Below are 26,154 nucleotides of genomic sequence, written 5' to 3'. Positions count from 1 at the left end.
CTGTAGACCCCTTTAGAGCACAGATAGATTGAGGGGTGTAATTCACACTCCACCCACTCTGAGCAACACCTCCTGCAACACACACAATACAGAAGAATAATTACAGTGAGGGTCTCAGTCGTGCAGATTGCTGCTTTAACTAAGACTCTTCAGCTGAACTCAGTTAAAATCATGAAGTGAGAAGCTCCACTGATTTGTCAGTGATGTGGGGGAAGGGGAGGGCTGCAGAAACGAACACACTGTAGAGAACTGTTAACACTGAACACACAGTAAAACTGACCAGGGTCATATTCCAGAAATGACCTCACTCTAAAATCTAATCTTTATCTGTAACGTTACCATGAGAACTTCCATTAGGACTGAGTTTAGGACGATAGCTGTTACACAACAACAGTTTCTGAGTTCAGTCTGATCCTGACTCCAGAGAGGAACAGTGTTACAGAAGATAATGTGGATAAATACCTGCTAAATACATTAATGTAGAGATGGTGCTGAAAACCGTGAATAATGTAAACAACTGGAGAATAATCATTTAAATGTTGAGAGAATTAAATCCAAACACAGTGGAGAAATACAGCCTTTGTTCAGAGAGATCTGGAGGACACTCCCAGTGTATCCTCTGTGTCCTGCACTTACCCACAATTCACTGCACACTGTACAACACAGAGAACAGAAATCACTATCTTAGAGGAAACTGAAGTCTCCAGGTTGGAGTTTGTCTAAAAATATATTATTTAATGCTCTTTAAATTTGACCAAGGCTTTGGGAAATGGAAACTGCAGCAGAGACACTTTGTGAAACAACAGGGGGCGCTGTTACAGTATTTCACACTTCCAGTTCAGCACACTTCAGTCTGGACATTTTAATTTTTATAGCTGTGTGAAGAACTAACTCACAGTTGTTTATTTTATTTTGTTTCTGGTAACAGACCGATCAAATGATTACTGACCTCTTTAGAGTCGGGGAATTCCAAACACAAGATAAGAGTAGGGTTTAATAAAACAGAACTGTATCAGATCTAGAGTCAGGACTAAAGACAGGACATTAACACAGCCCCAAAGGATGATATATAATAATAAACTCCTAACTGTACAGAGTGGAGATTATATCTGATGAGTAGTGACAGCTCTGACTCACCAGAGATGAAGAGCAGAAACAGCAGAGAAACAGTGAGAGACATTCTGAGTGAAACCATCAGTGAAACCTGGATGATCAGAAATGACACATTACTTTTTCAAGGCTCGGCAACATCTCTAAATCTGCAGAACCATGTTCATAGTGCAGACACAGAGCTCTGAGTTAAACACTGTTACTGCACTGAACATTAGATGTGTGTTACATAGCAGTGTTTCTACAGTTATAGAGAGAACACTTTGTGGATCCTGAAGGAAACTGCAGCGTTGCAGTAGCAGACATTCCACATGAACTGACATAAACTAGTCTAAATAGAGGGGGTTATAGTTCTCATATCACTGCTACATTAACATACGTTATACACATGCACTTCACTAACAGTGCGTCTCTGTAGATGCTTTAGAGTAGAAATGATCACAAGGGACCAATATTCAACCTACATTTCTGAACCTAAAGACAGCACAAATATTAGAGTCACTTCACTTCTCTTTCCATTAACAATGAATTAATGACTCTTTACTGATTCCAAAAGCACTGAGTCTTTTCCTACCTTCATTAAGCGTCGTTCCTCTCTTCAACACAAAGAACAAATGCAGAAAAACATATAACTCTATGTGGTTAAGGTGGTGCTGCCTTATTTTTACAGAATCTGACAATGTTCTTCCTGTCTTCACTCTACTGACGCCTCCTTATTCCAGTATAAACTAGACTGTTTTTTTTTTATCAGAAACTGTAGATAATAAATACATTACTGAAAGAACTGTTGTATACTGTAGAATATTAAGGCAGTAGAGAAATGATGAACATCTTTCTTTTAATCAGTGAATTTACTCTTTCTTGCTCGTCTGTTCGTAGAGAGATTGAGTGACTGATAAACAGCTGTTTTCTCTCACTGAAACTTCCCTTAACTCTGAACACTTGTGCCCTGTTGGTGAATTTGTGGTCAGTTTAGTGGTGATGTTTTCTACTGTTGTTTTATAGGTGAGATAAAATCACCAACAATGGTTTTATTTAAACAGTACCCTGTGGACATTAAAAAGAATAGTCAACCTAAACAAAGCGGTTTTTAGACATCATTCTCCATTCTAACATATGTGTGTTGTGCAAGCAAAAAAGTCATTTCTATTTTATAGAGGAAGGATAGTGTTATGAAACGGCTTTTGAACAGACCATGACAAAACAACGAGACAGGCGACAAGTAAAGATAGTAGCACAACCAGGTGTTTATTTGTTTTTTATACACACACACACACAAAATGCAGTTTTTAAATGAAGGTTTTATTATTAAGTGAGAAGAAAAATCCAAACCTCTATGGCCCAGTGTGAAAATGTGTTTGCCCCTAAACCTAAGAAATCTTTGAGCCGCCCTTAGCAGCAACAACTGCAATCAAGCGTTTGCAGAAACTTGCAATGAGTCTTTCACAGCGCTGTGGAGGAATCATGTCTCACTCAGCTTTGCAGAATTGCTGTAATTCAACCACATCGGAGGGTTTTCGAGCATGATCCAATTTTTTAAGGTCACGCCACAGCATCTCAATAAGATTTAGGTCAGGACTTTGACTAGGGCACTCCAAAGTCTTTCACTTTGTTTTTCTTCAGCCATTCAGAGGTGGACTTGCTGGTGTGTTTTGGATCAGTGTCCTGCTGCAGAACCTAAGTTCGTTTCAGCTTCAGGTCATGAACAGATGGCCGGACATTCTCCTTCAGGATGTTTTGGTAGACAGCCCCAGACCCTCACACTACCACCACCATATTTTACTGTAGGTATGATGGTCTTTTTCTGAAATGCAGTGTTACTTTTACACCAGATGTAATGGGAACCACACTTTCCAAAAACTTCAACTTTTGTCTCATCAGTCCACAGAGTATTTTCTCAAAATAGATGTTTTCTGGCAAAATTGAGACGAGCCTTAATGTTCTTTTCGCCCAGCAGTCGTTTTAGTCTTGGCACTCTGCTATGCAGGCCATTTTTGCCCAGTCTCTTTCTTATGGTGGAGTCATGAACGCTGACCTTAACTGAGGCAAGTGATGCCGGCAGTTCTTTGGATGTTGTTGTGGGGTCTGTTGTGAGTTCTTGGATGAGTCATCGCTGCACTCTTGAGGTAATTTTGGTTGACCGGCCACTCCTGGGAAGGTTCACCACTGTTCCGCCTTGTTACCATTTGTGGAAAATGGCTCTCACTGTGGTTCACTGGAGTCCCAAAACTTTAGAAATAACCTTTTCCAGACCAGTAAATCTCAATTACTTTCTTTCTCATTTGAAAGCCGTTTAAATGGGCGACAACACCTGAGGACTGGTGTGTCCCACTACGAATTAGACGGAGACTCTACCTGCAATTCACCAGATGGCCAAAAGGGTCATCACAAGTACTAGCAGGTGAGACCTGACAGGGAGTTTTCACTGTTCTGCATGTTGGAGGTACCCGGTGGAGGTAGAGATTAGACAATAACCTTTAGTTATTAAGTCAGCTAATAAAGTCTTCAAGCAGCGCAGCATGACACTGAAGGTATCCACACAGTGGCTGATGGCATGTACATCTGCTATAGAGTGGCAGTAGGTTCAACACCAAAATGCTGGAGTGTGCTGTGGAACTGAATTTCAAAATCAGTCCAGACAAGATCCAACACAATGCAAGTGCAGTCTAGTTCATGGGTCATAAGGTGGCAGCAATAGCTGACATTTCAACACCATCAGATAAACCTGCACTTCTCTGTGTGATAAAATATCTGGCTCAGATCATTCCAGGGGAAACAGCACTCACTAAACCTCTCCAGCAGCTGCTACACAAAGACATGGATTGTGAGTGGAATTGTGTAGATGATGAGGGACGGAAACACCTGAAGAAAACCTTGATTTAATGCTCCAGTGCTCAGGTGCTTTCATTCTACTAAACACCAGGTTCAAGCAGTGAACAACAGCTTAGGTGCATGTCTGTTGCAGGAGAGAAAACTGTCACCTGCAAATTTAGGGCTCTCACTGACACTGACAATGTGATTCTCTGTCAAAATATTCCATCAGTATATTTACAGAGTCAAGGGGAAGTCCAGACAGATCATAGTCCTTTTGGAGTCTCTACTGAAGAACACCCTGAATACAGCACCATGATGCTGTTGTTAATGTAGAAATGTTCATATCTGTTACACACCTGGCAAAGGGCTGCTGATTGCTGACAGAGTCTCACAGACGGTCAGTGATGAGAAGTTCTTTGCTGCTGAAACCTTGGTGATGAAGGAGTCATCTTTGCATTGGATGTGAGTGACCCTCTGAGGGAAGACATGTTGAAACAGCTCAATGCAGCTACTGCAAATGATTGTACACTGCAGAAACTGAAACACATTAAACTAAATAGCTGTCCAAAATGTAGAACGCAGCTCCACCAAGTGCTTCAGCAGTACACACTGCTCTTCAGGGTATGTAGTGAACAAGGGAACATACCAGAAACCTCATGTATTCACCAGGAATGACCAGGTATATCAAGGAGATGGGGGAGGTATGTCCAGCTGTTTCAGCCAAAGAACCAGAAAGAGCTGAATTTGGCATGAAATCCCAGAGCTTCTCTGGCTGAAAGTGGCTGGAGAGGTCAGTCTTTGTTGTTGATTGTTGACTGTCTGTCCTGAAATACTGAATATCACAGAGAAGTCATTGACTGTGGTCTGCAGAATGAAGGTATTGTTTACCAGATACGGCAAACAAGAGGATAAAATCTGACCATGTGCTGTTCTCCAGTTTTGAAAGTTGAGTTTGTACCTACTTGTCTTGACTCATCCTGGAACCAGTGAAGTGTAAACCCTGCAGAGCACTGATTGGCCAGAGAGACTTATCAACCACAGTGAAATGCAGACCTCCAGCACAAACTCACCATCTGTATGATCTCCAGTTTACAGCAGCGACCACAGTTGTTTTTATCTGACTCACAGCAGCAGCTTATAAAATTACACTGTGGCCTTTTAAAGAGATTCAAATGTCCTTTTGGATCTGTGGCTGAAGAGAAACTCCAGCAAAAGGTGGATGTACAACAAGTAACAAAATAACTGCTGATCTGTGAGAACTGGGATGTGGAGCCGTGGAGGACAAGGGCTGAAAAGCACACTGAGGCGTGCCAAGTCGAGTAGGACTTTGGGCTGAGAAGTTCCAGGCAGCTTATCCACAGTCAGTGGGCTAGCAGAAAGAAACATACAGACTGTAAAGCAGTTACCGAATGAGGCAGAACTGTCAGGTTCATCCTAGTCCTTCTTCCCTTCAGAAACACCCTCACCACAGACTTGAAACCTTCCCCAGTACAGATCTTAAAGGTCTGTGTCCTCAGGATCACTCTCCCTGCTACCACTGCAGTTCTGTTCCCAGCTACGCCTAAAGGTGTTCATCTGGCACTGACACCACTGCAGAGGAGGCAACAACACTACTTCAACAGAGGAACAAAAGCTCCTCCTGTGCTGCAGGCTGGTAACACAGTGCACATGGAGACAACTCAGGAGTGGTGACCTGCTGTAGTTGTTTCTCTCGGAGATGAATCCAGATCCTATGACGTTGTAACAACATGAGGACAACAGTTTCATTGCCACAGATGTCTCCTGAATCACACTGTACCAAGTCCCTGTGGAGTTTGTGTGTTGATTGTTGTGGTAAAACACTGCTGTATTTGTCTGTAATTCGTTATAAAGAAACACTTCACCTGATCTGTCTGTTGCCACATCTTTTTATTAAGCTTCCACTTCACATGAATCCCACAATACGATCACAATATAAACTAAAGAAGTAGTACTTGATATTCATTTTTGAAATACTCTTTACATCCCAATAATAATTAGTAAAATGCTCTGACAACAGACTGTGCTCTAGATGAACCTTTTTCTTTTATCAATCTCATTAATATTAATATACAATATAATAATAATAAATATTTCTCTCTCTGTGTTTTTCTTGTTCTCCAAAAGGTGGTGCTGTTGAGTTGCACGTGGTGGATACAGAGAGAGATCCAGGTATTTGTTGGACATTTTTAAAATAATAAACTGTTGGTTGATGTCACACATTGTCCTTTCTTCCAGAAAGTATGTCTTTAACAGCGGTGGTCACTGAAATATTCTTCATAAATTCAGTTTCATTAGAAATATGTTCTCTATCAAAACGACTAATCCACAAAGTGAAATCCAAATTTGATGAAATTGAACTAATATCTTCTCTTTCCAGTGAGATTCAGATAAAAACTGTCAGCGGGTCATAACTCTGGTTCTGAATAGGTCTGTGAATGTTATTTTACACTGCTGTAGATCACTGATAGATCCTCAAATGTGGAGGTAGGAGACCTGCATCAGCAGAACAAACTGTGTGGGTTACAACAAACAGATATTTCAATAATAATCCAGTTCTAAACTGTTAGAAGAGACCAAGTACGTTTGATAAAGACAGTTCCTCTCACCTCTCACCAGATCTGACACTAGTAAACTGAGTGTCCTCTCCGCTCTTCTTTTTCACTTTATCAGGGCGGAGCTGGACAGTGGCGTACTGGACCTCCTCATCAGCCCCAGAGACTTTAGGTGAAGAGCTTCCAGCATTCCTGGGGTTTCTGTCTCTCCGGGGGACAACATTACCATAATGAACATCGTTCTCATTGGGCGGCTCTGGATCAGTCGATGTGTCACTGACTGGAGATCTCACTGCCACATCGCTGTAGAGATTTTCCTAAAGTGAGGAGTAGTGACCAACTGAGTAAAGAATTTTGTTACGATGCAATAGAAAGTGATAAAAAAAATTAAACCACGCATTTTACATTTAGATAGATTTGGGTTACAGTAAGTGTCATGTTTCTCTACAGTAACTACTGCCTTTCAGCCTTAGACTGGAGATTATTATTATTATTATTATTATTATTATTATTATTATTATTATTACTGGAGGCTAGATAGTTAGCGGTGTATGCTACATGTAGTAATGCTAAGACAAATTAAGCATTTATTTTGAAAAATAAATAATACATTAATTATTTACTGCCATTAAACACAAAACTGATATTACTTTGTTGTAACTGATTCACCTGCTGTAGGTTTACTTCATCAGCTGAATTTCCTCTTCTCTTTCTCCTGAAGAGTAGTGAGAGTTATAATAACAAACCCAACATGAATATTCTGACTGATACAAACAGAAAACTCACACAATGGAAAAGTCCAAGTGAATCATGGGTAAAATATTCCATTAATATTCAGTTTCAAAGCATTATTTTCAGAGAATGGATCAGAAAAGATGTAAACACTTACCGTAAACATACAACAGCAACGATGAGAGATAAACCTCCAGCTACCACTGCAATCACTGCACAGAGAACTACCAAACCAGACCCTGTGGGCAGATAAACACTGCAGTTTAAAGAGATTAGCTTTAAGGAATGTCCTTTAATGATTTTTTAACTATTTAATACCTTTTACATCGACAGACACTGCAGCTGCTGTCTGAGCTCCGTACTCATTCTGAGCCACACAGTAGTAGGATCCGTTCTGTAGAGCACTGTAACTGTGTCCAGATCCTACAGGTGAGGTTTCACCTTCTTTAAACCAGGTGTAGTTCTGCACAGGTGGATTAGCATCACTGCTGCAGGTCAGAGTCACTGAACTGTCCTCCACTGTTTCACCAGAGGGACGGATGGACACTGAGACACTCTTTGGACCGTCTGGAGGTAGAGAGACACATTGTGCTTTACAGGGATGAAAATGTCAGGACTAATGACAAGTGTCTAATATAAGTTTAATAACTATCACATTAACTGTTGTCCGTTTGGAATTATTCATTTAAAAAAAACAAAAAGTAAAACAGAGCTATAATATAAACTCATCTAAAGCTAATTGGGACCAGTATAAAATAAAGTTTTGTGAGATGTTCTTCTTCTGGTTGTTTTTCAGACAGGTTTAGACTGTGTTCATCATTTTCAGATTTAAAGCTCCTTCCTGCAGATATTTCAGTGAACTCTGGAGAATTTCTGTAACTGTGTCTTTCACTCATAGATGTATTATTGTTTAAAGAGAAATTACTGCTACAGTTCAGCACCAACCCTCAGTTTCTTTATAGACTCAATCTCTACCTACATCAGTGATAGCTGTCCTTATTCTTTTACTTTATTATATGACTTCTCTGGTTAGCGACAACCGCGACCCTGAAATGGAGAAGCGGAGAAGAAAATGATGATGATGATGATGATGGTTAGCGACAATGTTTACAAGAAACAAATGGTGTATAATTACAGTTTTTGCCCAGTTATTAATTTAGACATCATTGCAATAATTGAATCTTCATCTTTGGTCATATTATGAACCTTCAGGACCCTGTACTTACAGTGTGACCTCAGGAGACTTTAGGGACATCGGACTCCATACAGCACAGTGATATCTGTCTTTATTCCCCCTGCTGACTGACTGCAGGAGGAGCTGGGCACTGCTGTGGTATGAATATTGTCCATTTTTGTACCAGGAGATTTGTGGACTGTCAGTCAGACTGCAGGAGGTTTTACATGTGAGAGTGACGTTATCTCCCTCTGTCACTGTCTCAGGAACCTCCACCTGCAGATCTGTAAACAAGAGAAAACACACTTACACTGTGATCTCCTCACATTAACTACACTGCTGTCCACACACCGACTTAATGAACACATCACTGATGATGTGCCTCTATTTATTACAACAGTAAACTACACACTGAGTTCTTATCAAGCCGTAGTCAAACGTTATCAGAGTGGAAGGGTAAAGAGAGCAGTGCCTTACACAAGTGATATTTATCCTACTGCTGTAATTAACATCACATCAAAGATGATTTGTCACATACAGAGTCACACATGGTACAACCAGCAGTGAAATGCTTTGATGACTGAGCACTTCTTTGGGGGAAAATAATCAGTATCAGAATCTATAAGAAATTAGAAATAAAGATATATAAAATGTAAGGACGGAGTTCTCAATTGAACCTGAAATAAGATAAGGACACAGAGATAATACTCTAATGTAACTAAGGGAAATGGGTGAATAGTGTCTAGTGAAAAATGTCCTCTCTCTCTGTGTGTGTGTCTGTCTGTGCACGTGTGTGAGAGACACATACCTCCTGCACTGAGGGAGTGGGTGGCTGAGACATGTTTACCTACCCACACTGCTTGTGGTCTGTCGGTCAGGAAGTTTCAGACCACAAGCAGCGTAGATAAACGAACATGTCTCACTCACCCTCACCCTCAGCACTGGAGCCTCCAGTGTTTAATACGGCTCTGTGTTTATCCTCAGTGTTCTCTCCCCTAATTCTTCCAGTCACAGTTAATAACTCCATAAGAGACAATACGGTTCTTACACTTGCACTGTAGGAGGTTTTAACGCTGAGGATTTTACCATCACACAACACTACCATTCAGTAACATTCAGATGTGTAAAGTATCAGGTAAATCTCCCAGAATCTCAGCTACAAAACCTCATCTGATATAAACACTCTTACTGTGTAGTGGATTGTAAATGTTGGTCCTACAGCTTTTAGCAGTAAGTCCCTAATTCCACATGTAGTGTGAAGGACTGATGTAGGTCTCTTACAGAACTGCTGGAGGAATCCTGTTCACCAGTGAATGAAGTACAGTGTCTTATTTCTGCTGATGGATCTTACCTGTGACAGAGAGATCAACTCCATCTGCACCTTGCCACTTTCCTCCAGTCTGATCTGTTATAAATCTGAAGTAGTATTTACTCTGGTCCTTTTCTGTCACATCTCTGTCTGAGGGTGCAGTTGTGTTGTTTATCTCCAGTGAACTGAACTCTGTCTCTGTACTCTGGGTCATTTAACAGATCAGGAGGCTCTTCACCATTTACAGACAGGTCTTTGGTCCAGAAAGCTCTTTGGACTGAGTGACCCCTGGGATATGTGTAAGTGCAGCCCATCGTCACTGTAGACCCATTTACAGCACAGATAGACATAGGTCTGTAATTCACACTCCACACGTCCTGAGGAACAACTCCTGCAACACACACAATACAGAAATGTGTACATTATTACACTGAGGGTTTCAGTCTGAGAAAGTGCTGCATAAACACTGTGCTTTAACTGAGACTCTTCATTTTGATGAATATTTGAGCTCAGGTAAAATCATAAAGTAAATATATGGAGAATAAATACTGGAAAGTTGTGAGAACAGAGTCTGAACACAGTGGAGAAATACAGCCTTTGTTCAGAGAGATCTGGAGGATGCTCCCAGTGTATCATCTGTGTCCTGCAGTTACCCACAATTCACTGCATATGTACAACACTGAGGAAACACACTAAACTTGGTGGAAACTAAAGTCTTCATTACTGTGTTGGCCCTAAAATATATTGTTTATGCTTTTAAATATGAACAGCTCAGAATTTACCAGGCCTTGGGAAATGTAAACTGCAGCACAGACACTTTGTGAAACAACAGGGGGCGCTGTTACAGTATTTCACACTTCCAGTTCCGCACATAATCGTAGTTTATTTTTATCACAGTGTTATAAACTAATTCAGATTTATTTGTATTATTTTATTTGGTGACAGAGAGATCAAATGAATCTCCACAGAGTGAATCTGATGAAGAGTGACTCACCAGAGATGAAGAGGAGAAACAGCAGAGAAACAGTGAGAGACATTCTGACTGAAACCATCAGTGAAACCTGGATGATCAGAAATGACACATTACTTTTTCAAGGCTCAGCAACATCTCTAAATCTGCAGAACCATGTTCATAGTGCAGACACAGAGCTCTGAGTTAAACACTGTTACTGCACTGAACATTAGATGTGTGTTACATAGCAGTGTTTCTACAGTTATAGAGAGAACACTGTGTGGATCCTGAAGGAAACTACAGCGTTGCAGTTAGCAGACATATTCCACATGAACAGACATAAACTAGTCTAAATAGAGGGGGTTATAGTTCTCATATCACTGCTACATTTCCTCTGTTATACACATGCACTTCACTAACAGTGCGTCTCAGTAGATGCTTTAAAGTAGAAATGATCACAAGGGACCAATAGTCAACCTACATTTCTGAACCTAAAGACAACACAAATATTAGAGTCACTTCACTTCTCTTTCCATTGTTGTTAACCTTTGCTGTGTTGTGAAGACAGGTGATGGAAAAGAATCTCCGCAGACACGGTTAAAATTGTAAATACATCTTTATTTACCAAAACAGTGTCTTACGGGTTCTTAAGGATCCCATGAGAGTAGATTCTCTCTTTCTCATCTGGCTAGGACCTCGCTCTATATGTTTCTCTCCTTTCCAAATAAGGTAAACATAAAGGATAATTTACAATGCATGTTAAGGGAGGGGTAAAAATTATGGCCTCCTGCCCTCACTCCCAACTTATCCTATACATTCCTCTTCGGTGGAGCACAGACACAGCGCATATGGCTGAACATGAAAAACACAGTGAACATTTCTTAATACTGCCTTACGATAAATATACCTCACCATTAATAATGAATTAATGACTCTTTACTGATTCCAAAAGCACAGAGTCTTGTCCTACCTTCATTAAGCGTCGTTCATCTCTTCAACACAAAGAAAAAATTTAGAGATCTATAGAGTAAAACTATATGTGGGTAAAGTGTTGCTGAGAATTTCACACACTCTGACAATGCTCTTCCTGTCTTCACTTTACTGGTCCCTCCTTATTCAAGTTTAAACTAGACATAGACTAGACTCTCTCTCTTTAGAAATGGAAGATTATAAAAACATTAAATATTGAAAGAACTGTAGTGTATTGTAGAATACTAACGCTGTAGTGAGATGATGAACATCTTCCATTTAATCAGTGATTTTGTCCTTTTTAGCTCGTCTGTCTGTAGAGGGTTTGAGTGATGTCACCTGACAACCAGCTCTATTTTTACATTTGTCTAGCATTTCCTCCACCTCTGAACACTCTGTGGTGTTGTCAGTGGCCTCAGTGGTGAATACAGCTTGTGGCCATTTAGAAAGATCTACTGCCACTGCACCATTAGGTCCAGCGTTGACTGAGATCTGGAGCTCTAGTAACTCATCTGTCTCTTCATCCATCTTTCTTATTTGCTCAGATTAAAATTTAATCCTAAACAGGTTTAATTTCATATGACTATTACTGGTTTTAAAGATATTGTGTTACTGTGACAGGAAACAGAAAGACCTGAGATACAGCTGGAAACTTTCTGAGTGGAATCATCTCACACTGTCAGACATGAAAAAACCCCTCATAAGCTCTTCTTACACATGCACAGTAACAGAAATATTTTGGGACTTGACCCTGAGGAGCTGTGGGTGTGAACACAAACATCCTTAACATTTGTACGAGACATTACAACTTATCTACATAAGAATCATATATATGAAAAATTCCAATCTGGATTCAGGCAACATCATAGTACAGAGACAGCTCTAGTCAAGATAACAAATGATCTTCTTCTTGCCTCTGATCAAGGCCACGTATCCCTGTTGGTGCTTCTTGACCTAAGCGCAGCCTTCGATACAATAGACCACAATATTCTCCTAGAAAGGTTAGAAAACATGGTTGGAATCACAGGGACAGCCCTATTATGGTTCAAATCTTACTTAACGGAACGTTACCAATTTGTAAAAGTAAACAATCTAAATTCAAATTATTCTAAATTAAGATTTGGAATTCCACAAGGCTCTATTTTAGGACCATGGACCTGGTGCTGTCGTCCCGCCGCTTCTCGCGATCACTCAGGTTTGTTGACTGTGTAGCGGAGGGATGCCAGTGTTTCAGGATGCTCCCGTGTCTGTGTGTCCTCCTGGTTCTTTCCTTTTAGTTAAAGCTGTCATAGTCAGATCTGCCGGAGTCATTAGCCACACTCTGGAAATTTTCATATTTTCTACTTTACAAACACAAAACAGTTCAAAACTAATTCCATCCCTTTACATCTTTCCGAGTAAACGACTGCCCACCTGTCCGTCTGGACACTGATGGATGACTGTCGAGATCCTCCTCCACGCTTCAGATCAGCTGCCCACGCTCCTGCAACCACCAAGTGCCTTGAAGCTGCCCCTACACTGAAGTTCTCATGGACTAATAACTATTATCACCAGTAGATTGACCAGAGGAGGATGGGTCACCCCTTGTGAGCCTTGGTTCCTCCCAAGGTTTCTTCCTCAGCTGGGGGAGTTTTTCCTTGCCACTGTCGCCCCTGGCTTGCTCACTTGAGGGTTTTACAATTTGTTTTGTAGTGGAGTATGGGCCAAATATGAATACCGAAGATAGATTTGGACAGATCGAAATGAAGAAATGAAAAGTTTTGAATTAAAATTTTTCCATTCTGAAGAAGACTTTTCGTCTGCAACATAGCAGCCCCACACACACCCACCCACCCAATCTAAAGCATCAAAGGACGTTAGAAGGACACTTTAAAAGTAACACATGGCCCCAACAACCCCCTTTTCTCTTTTAACTAACAGGAACTGTCGAGATAACCTATTTTATAATGCTCTTAAGAGACAGGAACCTCAAACAAAGAAGAGAGCTTTTACGGCCGTCTATGACAATGGCACCTAAATGTCGGCTCCTTATCTCGAGCCCACTAAACAGGGCCAACAAATGTTTTAACCAAAAGTGACCTCGAGTGAACCCCCGTGAATCACCCGCCGAAGCATGGATCAACAGCGACACCAAATGGACACTGGCGAAACTACGCCTCGCTCGGAGTCGCTGGAAAACAATAGCGGAAAATAGTCGAACTCTGAATTATTTGTGTATTGAACAAATGTATTGATGTCACTTTCTGTACCCTCAGATGAATGCCTACCTCCTAACGAAATGTGTATATTGTGGACTGTTTCTATCATGAAGAGAAATCCTACCTCTGAATAGGATTAAACGAATTAATATTCTTTCCCAGCATAGCATCATAAATGGGACGTAAAGATGAAACCTTATGTAACTGTCTGATGTTAATAGTCCAATGTACTCATTGTTATATGTTGATAATGGGTATAAGAATTTTGATACGAGAAATTCACATTCTTTATATGTGAATCAATGATTCAAACCCCCTTCGACTCTCTCCCCCCAGCGAGAGTCACGTGAGACTGAATTTGTGTCCAATCAGAAAGAAGACTCCTCCCGTTAAGGCGTGACCGTGCCAGCCTTGAAAAAACAGCAGCTCGACTGCTCACATTCAGTTCGAAGTTCCGAAGAGTTGCGAGGACTCTACAGAAGTAACGGACCACGAAAGAAAGCTGGAAAGAGAGGACGCCGACGAGAAACTTTGAACAACAAAAAAACACTCTCTTCTCCACGACGACGACGAAACAAAGGAAAAACTCAGAGACTTCATTTAAAGCTTACGAGAGACGTCTCGAAATTAGCTAAGAGTATGAAGTTTTACTAATACATCGAGTAATTTGAATATATTTCTTTTCTTTTAATCTTGTTTATGTTTATTACCTATCGAAGTGTGATCTCACGAGTGATCAAAGCGGGTGAAACTTATTTGTGGCCAAAGTAAGGTATCAACCGTTTGAGTAATCGATAACAGATATATTATCGTTATAAGCTGATTCCTGAAGACATCAATCCTGGAAAGCTGAACAACGAGACTAGCTAATACTCTGAAAAAGCCGCTCCACTACGGTGGAAAACCAGCCACGCCTGTGAAAGTCCAAAGGAGGGAAATCTCGATCGACGCAGCTCAGCTCGGAATCGAAAGTCTTCGAATCGACTGGAAAGAGATCCTCCATAAGCGGGCCTGCTTCTCACCACGTGGAACGACGAGAGTACCCCAGGACACGGAGATTAAACAGCAGGACGCGACGGCTCGGTGAAACGGCGAACGAGTAAGCTAGCGTATTTAACACCTTTTCAGTAGCTGATGTCTAAATAAACCTTTTTTATAATTTACCATTTATTAACCTTAGTTAGCAACAATTTAATCACAAGACAGTAGTGCCTAGCTCACCTTTAAGCTCGAATCAGTTCCCCCTGCCGGACACCGTGAGATTACAAGGTTGTGCTATGTTAATTAAATACTTCTCTTTATTAATAAAACTCTCATTATTTGAAATCACAGTGTTTGCAATTTGTTTATTATTTCCCTGAAAATCCTGACGTACTCATTTAGCATGATTATTATTCATTTTCAAACTAATTATTAATGTTTTAATTGCTTAAGCCAATTATAAATCGTAATTAATCTCATTAAGTCAAATATCAGAGATTGGAGGAGTTTGAATAAGGTTAAGGCTATAAAACAAATTATAAAATTATATGTATATATTTGTGGTGTACCTTACTACACTACATATACAAGCATATTTATTTTTGGCGCCCACGCGAGGCCAGGAAAAAGGCTTTTAATGAACAAACTGTAAAAACACTGAAACAATATCAGCTTGGGTTTATGAAATACTTTCCGCTGTTTGTGTTGCTGAATAACGATTGAGATTCAAAGCTTGATGTGGGTAATTTCGTGTTGTGTTTGTTACTGCTGAAAAACTGTTCTGTGATATATACCGGTTAGAAAATAAGCTTGGTTGTTTTTGAAAGAGCGCGGCTCTGCGCCATTTTGCATGCATTAAATTGAGGCCTGGGCACGTCTGAACTGCGCGAAATTCCGCTGTAAGACTTTGCCGTCGGATTCGACCTCCCGCCGCGAAACTCCGGCGAAGTGAGACCACCGAACCGAACACCCCTGTTCGTTTTAAACTGGGTCGCTACCAGCGTTAATAACGAGATCGCGCGCTAGGCGATTGGGAGGTTATTAAACAGCCGAAAATACGGCTTGTATGAAGAGCGGTCTGCTCTTGCCAGCTGTTCCTGTTAAACTGAACTCGTATTCAGAAAGGAACGAACCCCTTTGAAGGGGCGGAGCTGAAACTAAGGAGGGAAATTCAAAACGCCCCCAAAACAGAGGAAGACAAATTCCCTCTTGTGGTATAAGTGCGTAATTGCAGGGAAAAATACTTCATAACTAGCGTCTATTGAAGCGTGTCCTCCCGTGCTCCTCCTTGTGGTCAAGCGGTGCTACCCTTGACGTTTGATTCCCGTACACCCTCTAGTGGTTGGGAGGTTGTCCGCCGAGACAACATAAGTGTTTAGCAGCCCTCTGGTGTTTAAAAGTTGTCATTACAGATGAAATTCTTTTAAAATACCTTAGTGTAAAATCTCTGTTCCCCTTTTAAAATTTTAATTTTTATTTTTTGATAGAGTATCTGAGCGTTTAAAATCTTTATCCCATTTTAGATTTTAATCTGATAACGCCCTCTAGTGTTGAAACTTCCCGCTACAGTGGAAATTCCCACTTGTGTTACTGTGTCTGCTGGTGCCGTGTTGATTGGGATTCCCACCAGCGCCGACTGGTGTCCATTGCTGCTATCGCATTGTAACTTGCTTGTCGCCCTCTGGTGTCCTAGTCTGGTATTACAATTTAAGTTCAACTTAAATACTGAAGCTCGCTGTTGCCATTCAGACATACCTTCAGTACCCTCTGGTGGAGAAAACTTGCTATCGCATTTGAAGTTGTCAACCAGTTCACACTGATAAGACCTGGTATCACAGCTCTAGTGGCTGTCTCTAAACTCTGCACATCTGAATAATTACAAGAAAAGGCTTGGAAGCATAATAAGTTGATACAACTACAGCAGACAGTGTGCAGTAATTAGAGATTGACACTTTAACTTGATACCAGACCACAAACGCAGTTAAAAGAGAGAGTCTTTTAAATTCGCTGTTCTCAACAATTCTTTAATTCGGAAAACTCTTTTACTTTCATAATTCCTTAATTGGAAATTATATCTAGTAATAAACCTCACTTAATATTAAAATTCTTTAATCCAAATTTTTCGACAATTCTTTAATTCAAAATTTTTAATAATTTTAATTATTGAAAATTTTTTTAATTTTTTTTCTCTCTTCTTGTATTCACTCGCGCATAGCAACTTTCACTCCACCCTCTCCTACTAACAGACTTCCCTTAGAGATCCACAAGCGAACTCTAACACCAGACATACTAGCAGTTACTCTTAGAGCACTCGGTACAAGTGAATTTAGTTCAGATTTAGTTAGAAAAGGGATTAACGGAATTAATCCTAACTAAATAGAAGTAAGTTACACCTCGCAGTTAAAACACAGCTAACATGGCAGAAGGGACTTTCTCTTCGGAAGTATATGTAGAAGGTTTGTGGGATTGAGGCATTCTCTGTTCTGACCAGCATCACCAATGATGTGATGCCTGGACTCGCAGAAACTGTGCAGAAAGCCTCACAGGCCCTTCGTGACCACAGGGTGGCTAAGTGGGTAGAGAACCACTTAACCGACATCCTCAAGGGCAAGCCCCTAACTGAGGCATTAGGTCAAATAGCCCTCCTCGCTGTAGTACAGCTCAGAGCCAGCGAACGTGAGCTTGACGTGTCACGGCGACAGCAGGCAAAGGTAGAGGCAGAGTTAAGTCGACTTCAAAGCGAAATAGCTGAAGGGAACACACTGCCCCAAGTCACTCCTGACGTGCCACCTAGTGCCGCTATAGGAAGACAGGACCAGCAGGAAGATAGTGAGGATCAGGAACCAGACTCAGGGACCGTAACCTTTAGAGCTGCTGCAGCACCTCCTCTGGTATCAACGGGTATTTCACCTTCCCCTGTGTCTCCTGTCAGTCGTCCCTTACACCGCCCTGCTAGACCCAGAGCACTGCAACCCAGTGTCTGGTCCCCTCAACCTTTACCCTCTCATGGTCCCTCATACAAGGACCTAGATAAAATCGCGCGTAATATAACCCGCTTTGATCCCAAACCTGACGGTTCTAATGATATCTTTTCCTACCTAAAAGATATTGACTTTTACCTCCAAAGGTTCCCCGGGATCACCATAGATGACAGACTATATGTGATTAAACTGACCTCCAACCGAGACGTCAGTAACTTCATTGAACGTCAGCCAGACTATGTAAAAGCGCGATATGATGTGCTGTGCCAAGCATTGGAGGAAGAATTCTCCAATCACCTGTCACAGACCGGACTGGCCGCTGCTTTGAACGTAAAACAGCAACGCCAGGAATCCCCTCAGGAATATTATAACCGACTCAGACAGGCGTACTTCGGACCTAGAAATGACTCCGGAATGGAGGAAGAGTTAAATTTCAAGTCACTATTTATCCAAAACCTCCATCCCCACACCAGTCATCAGTTGGGAGTCTCAGCTTGCCCTCGCACCCTGTCTAGCAGGCAGCTGCGTGATTTAGCACTCAGAGGTTTCCTAAAATCCCAACAAATCCCCAACAGGCGGTCCGAAACACCCCAAGTCTTCAATGTCGACTCCAACTCCCCACATTTAGAGTTAGAAGGTGCCACCCAGGCCGATCCACAAAGATCCGCCCTGGACCCTTCCTCCACTCCGTGGACCAGTGAGGGCCCGAAACCTCATCCGCCCTCACACCAATATAAGCGCTACCCTCCTCGCAGGCCAGACAGAAATCACGACAAAGATTTCTGGAACCCTCGGGACAGGGCTGGGTATGGTCGTGACTATTACCCTGCAGAAAACCGCGGTGCGGGCCGTGGAAAACCATCACATTCCCATAAGGGATATGAGCGAACAGCTCCGAACCAGCTTTCTGATTCCTATAGAGAAAAGAAAGAGAAATACTGGTATCAAAATAAAGAAAATCACGCTAAAGACAAGCTTAAAGGCAAGGAACTCACCTCTAAAGAGTTAGAGGACATCCGCCGAATGCTTGCAATGATTTGCAAAGAGAAAAAAAAAAAACCTGACGTTCTTTCTATCACCTCTTCGCGGCCTAACCCAAAGCCATCCTCTAACACCCCAGAAATGTTAGAGAGTCATGTAGGAGAAGTGACAAGCAAAGCTCCGTCTTACAGCGCACCGTGCGATCTCCTCGTGACCCAAACAAACATTGAAAACCCGATGATACAGGGGGGTGACTTGCAACCACCCTCCAGTGCTGTTTTAGTTGTTCAGTTAGACGGTAAAGAAGGTTTAACGCCAAATGACCCTTCAGTCATTGAAGGCGACACACCCGTCCGACAATTCATGGGACACTTGACTGAGAAAGGGGTTGCACGCAAATTCTACTTGTCCACCATTGTGGAAAGAAGGCTAGTACATGAGGCCCTGTTGGACACTGCATCAGATGTCACGCTCATGTCTTCCGCCTTATTCCACCAGGTTCGAGCCATTGCGCGGCGTGAAAATCGCGAGATTCAGCTCCAAAACTGTTCTCTTAAAATTCAGCCGTATTCACATGCAGGCCTCACTATCCAATCTATGGCACTAATACACTTAGCCATTGGACCAATGACTTTAGTGCATCCAGTCCATGTGTCTCCTCTCGAAACAATTCCCTTCCTCATCGGCAAAGATCTCCTTAATCGCTTCGAACCACTGATTGACTTCAAAAGGTCAAAGATCTGGGCACAAGTGCGTGAGCCTTTACCCATCTGCACCCCGCACCACCGGGAAGCTCAGTGTTGCCGTCTCGAAATCCGGCCTGAATCAATAGGAGATCCACCAAGTCAGATCCCTCACTTCGAGGAAGAGGAAACTGAGCCCATGGCAGCCACGCCAGAGACAGCAGTCTCTCCCTGGCCCCCTAGTGCCATGTTAGAACAACGGAACACATTCCTGTGCACTTTCACACAGCCGTCCACAACAGACGCTCCCGGCCTTCCCATCGTGAATGGTCTCACAATGCAGGACTATCATGTAGACAATGCAGTTCTGGCTCTATGGACCGACCAGTCCGCCATAAGCCAAACCCTCTTTAACACTCTGCGCCTCACTCAACCAAATATTCCTTTGGTGAGCAGTCCTTGTCGTTTTCCTCTTAACCTTACATCAAAAGCAATGTCACCCACTGATGGAATTTGCGCTTTAACCGTCCAGTGGAACAAAAGGGTAATCACCCATTATTTCTTAGTCGTCCCTAACTTGCCGCACGATGTTTACATTGGAAGTGACTTCTTGGTGCGCCTCGACGTCCACGTAGACACCCTCAATAGCGTGCTGTGGTCTTTGACTGATGTTTCAACGGAAACCTGGTCCTCTGATCTCAGCAACCTAGGCTCAGGACGAACTATTCCCGAGGTATGTCAGGTCACTAACCAAGGTTCACTTGTGGTACCTGCGAACGCAGCAAATGTACCCATCCGCTTAGTCATGCGACCTGGCCAACACTTAAGCCACGCGCACGCACTTTTCCAACCGTCACCTCAGTTCTTCGAACTAGGCCTCACCCTCGAAGCCACACCTTTGGTGGAGACGCGAGCAAGATCCACCTATCTATTCGTACGGAACGAAACCACTCAACCCTTAACGATCCCTCACTCATCCCCTCTGGGTTGGTTAGTCAGTACGAAATTCCATGACTTCGAGTTGCGAATTCCGATCATAGGACCAATGCCTGAATCCCTGCTTCTTGACCATGCAGAATCAAAGGTGTTCTACACTCATCCGACACGAGCTGTTGCTCTCTTCTCAGCTCTGGACATGAGTAACGACGCCATTTGCAGGATAGATCTCGCTGACGACAATCAAATGACGATCACGGTTCTTTCCATAGATTCATCCCCGGAATCCTCCCGGGAACCATCTCTTCTTCCCGAAGCAGGAGAAAACACTTCAAATCCACGTACTTCAAAAGAACTATCTGACTCCGAATTTCGTATCCAAGTCGAACAAGTTCTAAAGGAGGCCGACGCCCTCCAAAGCAAAGAAGAACGTGAGAAACTCTGTGAAGTGCTCCTTAAATATCAAAAATCTTTTTCCAAAGATTCAACGGACTGTGGTCTCACTGACATTCATTCAGTACGCATTCCCACTCGTCCAGGAGCACCACCCACCTTTGTCCGCCAATACAAAATTCCGTTGGCATCCTATGAACCGGTACAAGAAATCATTGATGACTTGCTGGAAAAGGGCATAATTCGACCCTGTAATAGCACATATTCGGCACCATTATGGCCTGTCATAAAACCAAATGGTAAATGGCGCTTAACCATCGACTATCGGAAACTAAATCAACAAGTTCCCTTGTCTCTATGGCCGATGACGCAATTGGAGCAAGAACTTCCCTCGGTCCGAAACGCTAAATACTTTTCCACCATCGATGTAGCCTCTGGCTTCTGGACCATCCCGGTGCAAGCAGAAGACCAACACAAGCTCGCTTTCACTTTCGCAAACCGACAGTACACATTCACTCGGTGCCCTTTTGGATATGCCAACTCACCCGCGGAGTTTAATATTTTCTTAAACAAAGCATGCCCTGATGCCCGCGAGCGAGGCACCCTCATATATGTGGACGACATACTCATGCGTAACCACTCCCTACAGGCACACATTGACGAGATTGATCATGTCCTTGACCAGCTTACAACAGCAGGTGCGAAAATATCACTCTCCAAATGTCAGTGGTGCAGAACAAAAGTGAATTACGTCGGTCTGCTCGTAAGCACTGATGGTGTTGAACCACAAGTGAGTCGAGTGCAAGGAGTAACAAACCTCGCAGCACCCACCAATCTTAAGGAACTCCGCAGTTTCTTAGGAGTATGCAACTACTCACGACAATTCATAGAGAACTATGCGGACCTAGCTCGTCCACTTTATGACCTCCTGAAAAAGGACACTCCGTTCACCTGGGGCGAAGCCCAGGAACACGCCATGCAGGCACTAAAATCGAAACTGTGCACGGCTCCATGCCTTGCCTATCCTGACAGTAGCAAAGAATTCTACCTAGAAGTAGGGTTCTCGGACCACTGTCTCAGCTCCGGTCTGTATCAATTACACGATAGAGACAAACGTGTCATAGCCTATGCTAGTAAAACTATGCTGGCTGCCGAAAACAAATACAGTGACTGCGAAAAAGCACTACTAGCAACAGTGTGGGCAGTCAAACATTTCTCCAACTACCTAGGTGGTCAGAAGGTGATTGTTGAAACTCATCATCAACCAGTCACTTTCCTAAACAGCCAACGGATTCGAGAGGGTGTAGTAACTAACGCTCGAGTAGCATCCTGGCTAATGGCTCTCCAAAGCTTTGACTTAGAGGTGCGTTACGCGCAAAACTACAAGAGCCCCCTAGGCACAGGCCTTGCTTCCTGCAGGCGATGCGAAGGAAACATTCCTTCCCAAGTGCCACAAACTCCAGAAACCCTCTTACCCACCATGGCTAACCACCACTATTTCGATCCTAACACATGCAAAGACCTTGTCACTGCGTATGTAGATGGTTGTTCGTTCCGCCGAGAACACACCCTGATGGCAGGGGTGGGTATTATCGGAATAAACGGATGGCCTCACGAACCCCTAAGTTTCAAATTGGGTGCTCAGTTCTCCCAATATGCTGAAATAGCAGGAATTCTCATCACAATCCAGTCTGCAGTCCAGAAAAGCGTAAAAACGTTGGTGATCTGCACAGACTCCAACTACGCGCGCCTAAGTTTCACATGCCACTTGAGACTGTGGAAAACCAACAACTACACCACGTCAAACAAAAAGCCAGTTAAACACAAAGAGCTTTTCGCGGCATGCGAACACTTGGTAGACACACATGACCTGCAGATCTACTGGAAGAAAGTGAAGGGTCACTTCCGAGTCCCGGGAGATGACAAAGAATTCAATGATCAAGCAGATAGCTTAGCCAAACAAGGGGCCCGCGAAGGCACATCGTGGACATTCGATCCCTCCCTTTTTCCAAACCCACCCGACATCGAAGTCCTAGCTGTCACACGGTCTCGAACAGTAACGAAGGCGTCGCCTGACAATGCCAAAACTACCATTGTCTCTATTAACCCTGCTTTTTCGGACGCTGACTTAGTTGCTCTCCAAGCTCGAGACCCATCCATTTCTAAAGTGCTTAGCCACATCTCTGACCCATCTACTAATCCCATCGCAGCACAAGATCTTGACACCATACCAGGCCTTAAAGACCTATACGGCGCCAGAGCGTCCCTCCAAGTCGTCAAAGGCTTGCTAGTTCATGCCACTGACTCGCACACTTCACCTACGTTCGTGGTTCCTCAGTGCCACAGGGGGGTGATGCTGATGCACGCCCATGACTCCCCATCTGCAGGACACAAAGGGGTCAAAGCAACACACCATGCGCTCAGGCAGGTGGCATATTGGCCCCACATGGTAAAAGACGTGGCTGACTATATTAAAGGCTGTCTGGTATGTTGCCAATTTCAACCCTCAAATCCTCTTCATAGAGCCCCCTTGCAAAAGAAGGGATTATCCTTCCCTTGGTCAAACCTCCAGATAGACTGGGTTGGACCACTCACTCGAACAGTAAGAGGTAACAAGTACTTCCTCACAGTCACGTGTGCATTCACTAAATGGGTAGAATGCCTCCCCGCACCGAATGACACAGCGCTAACCACTGCATACTTACTGATGAACCATGTCTTCTCACGGTTTGGCCTACCCAGCCGTGTCGACTCTGACAGAGGGACACATTTCACAGCTGAGGTCATGCAGCAGCTCTGGCAACTCTTAGGAGTAAAAGCCAGCCTTCACATTAGCTACCATCCTCAAAGCTCAGGTCAGGTAGAGCGAGCCAACCGAACTGTTGTTAGCATACTGAAAAAGTATGTAGCAGCAAACCAACGAGACTGGGATGTCAAACTCCCCCTCGTACTGATGGCCATACGGGCGACCCCACACGACGCGGTCGGGGTCTCACCCTTTGAGTTGATGACAGGGAGACAAATGACTCTGCCTCTACATCTGTTATATCAGCCAGGTGAAGCTAGCATAGCCGTAGCCTACACCACTCATCAGTATATGGAGGACCTGCAGAAACACCTCAAAGCTACTTTCGCCTTTGCCCAGCAGAAACTGGAAAGAAGTGCAGAAGGTCGCAAAGCGTACTACGATCACAAAGCATCCCACGATGAACTCCAAATAGGGGACAAAGTATGGTACTACTTCTTTGTCCAACCTGTCGGAAGGTCGCGAAAAACAGGGGGGAATTTGGCCCGCAAATTCCTACCCCGATGGTCCGGTCCCTATAAGATAACAGACAAACTGTCCCCCGTTGTTTACAGGATCAAAATAAACAAAGCTCGGGGCAGTACCGAATTCAAATGGGTCCACCGCAACCAAATCCGACCACACACAACCCCCATGGGACTTGTAGGGGATACTAACGCTTGTGTTAGATCATAAACGACAGAACCAAAGGCAGGAAGGGTGTTAGTTAACAAACAACTATAACCTTCTACTCACACCTTAGTTCTCCTATCCCTTTTCCCTTTTTCTCTCACTCTTTAGCAGGCAACGAGCTTCTAACCAGACTGAGGACACTCAGGGTGCAAGACCCTAGTCCCTCATCGTCAATTATTGTAGAGTGCTTACCCTAGGAAATTTTTATCAAAAAGGGGGGTATCGTGAAAATTTTTATAATTTGTCTAAACGACTCGCCGTAAATACCCTAAATCTAACCATGAGCATCTCTTCCGGTAGGATGGCCCCGCTGCTCATTCTCCTGATCGTCGGCTCCCTAGGAACCGCCGTGCTCCCTGAAGTGATTGAACCAGGTCCTGACTCAGGAATAATACTGAAAGACCAGCCGGGACTGCTAATCACTAATTGCCGCCTCCATACCCAGAGAGTATTTGTACGGTTGAATCCCGCCGAAGCGTGTAGCAAAAACCTACCGATAACCACTCTGCAGACTGGCCGGAATGGAGTTAGATGGACTGAGGAAGCTATCAGCCATGCTGAAGCCGACGTAACTCACATGCTCCGCCAGCTACAAAAGTTTACCGTGACGCAATCGGAACTAAATGGTTTTAATAAACGACCTAAACGCTTCATAGGCGGATTGCTAATGGCAGCTGCAACTGTGGGATCACTACTGAGTCTCGGAACGTCCGCCGTCAATGCCGTCAATGTAGCCACTGTTAAACGTCAAGTAGGGGAATTGCAAGCGGAAATTCCGAACATTAAAACCCAATTAGACAAACAGCAGCAGCACCTGCAAACCATTGGGCAAACCCTACGTGGCACCGTCGTAGTGCTCAACGCTCACAGTGTCGCCTTGAACAAAACGCTCCAGACAGTTAACTCCATGCTTTCAGTAGTACAACTTGACCTTGCCCACATCCAGCTTGTGAATATGTTATTGTCTGATATGCTACAAGAAATCAGCTCCTCGGTAGATAGCCTAGCCATGGGGAGAATTCCTCCCTACCTGGTGCCTCTATCCTTAGTACAGGAGATTTTATCCACAGCAACTCGAGAAGTAGTTACCGACCTCCAGGCCCACCTAGCCTATACCTTAGGTAGCGCCATCCCAATTTATGTTAATCCTCAAGACCGAGAATTAGCATTCATTATTAACCTTCCCATAATGGCGCCTGAAAACATATACCGTTTGAAAGATGTTGTCAACGTTGGCTTCTGGCAAGATTCTGCCTACGTTCGTGTGAAAACAACATCTCTTGTAGCATACCAAGACGATAACCCTGACCTATACCTGGTACCCAATTTGCTTATGTGCACACTCACTAAAGACATTCACTACTTGTGCCCTAGCAAACCTTTCATTCGTGACAGCGCAAATGGGATCTGTGGCCTCAAGCCTATGATGAGTAATACTCAATGCCCGGTAGTCGTTACGCCCCGACGTTTGGTAACCAGTACTCAAGCTGAGATTGTTGGAAATCGTTGGTTGGTTAACACCCCCTTTAGAGAGGCCCTACTAACCTATGATCAACATGACACCTCAGAAAGGGTACTCCTTCCTAGCCAAACCTTCTGGGTAGACGTCCCTGTAAACGCAATCTTACATGTAGGAGACCTGGCCCTGTATCACCTAAACCCTGACCAATATGAGAGCGACATAGAAATCTCAGAGTTCTTCTCCAAACACACCATCGAGCTAGATACTAAAACACTAGCTCGCCTAGAATATGAGGGAACCCAAGTCATTGATCTAACCCCCATAGATAACACTCTTAGAGAACTGTCGTCTCAACCCCTATGGCCAGTTCAGCCTGTCACCTATGCATGGTCCACCCCGGACACCTTACTAGTTACCCTGGTAGGATT

At 43.3% G+C, this 26,154-nt stretch overlaps 1 protein-coding gene across 1 annotated transcript in view; it reads right to left on the bottom strand.

Moving 5' to 3' along the window:
• Positions 1–42: 42 nt before the first annotated feature.
• LOC136677786 (sialoadhesin-like) overlaps positions 43–26,154 on the bottom strand; it is a 108,684-nt gene continuing 82,572 nt past the window's right edge. The window contains exons 30-36 of the mRNA XM_066655423.1: positions 25,946–25,962; positions 7,555–7,796; positions 6,552–6,814; positions 4,571–4,748; positions 4,281–4,398; positions 637–653; positions 43–72 (exon numbers count right to left, since the gene is read on the bottom strand). Of these exons, the coding sequence (XP_066511520.1) occupies positions 43–72; positions 637–653; positions 4,281–4,398; positions 4,571–4,748; positions 6,552–6,814; positions 7,555–7,796; positions 25,946–25,962 (865 nt within the window). The remainder of the gene's footprint in view (positions 73–636; positions 654–4,280; positions 4,399–4,570; positions 4,749–6,551; positions 6,815–7,554; positions 7,797–25,945; positions 25,963–26,154) is intronic.

Source organism: Hoplias malabaricus, chromosome 2 (assembly GCF_029633855.1).
Source record: "Hoplias malabaricus isolate fHopMal1 chromosome 2, fHopMal1.hap1, whole genome shotgun sequence".
Lineage (NCBI taxonomy): Eukaryota > Metazoa > Chordata > Actinopteri > Characiformes > Erythrinidae > Hoplias > Hoplias malabaricus.
The sequence above is the reverse complement of the archived record's forward strand: the minus strand, read 5'-3'. Positions and strand labels throughout refer to the sequence as shown.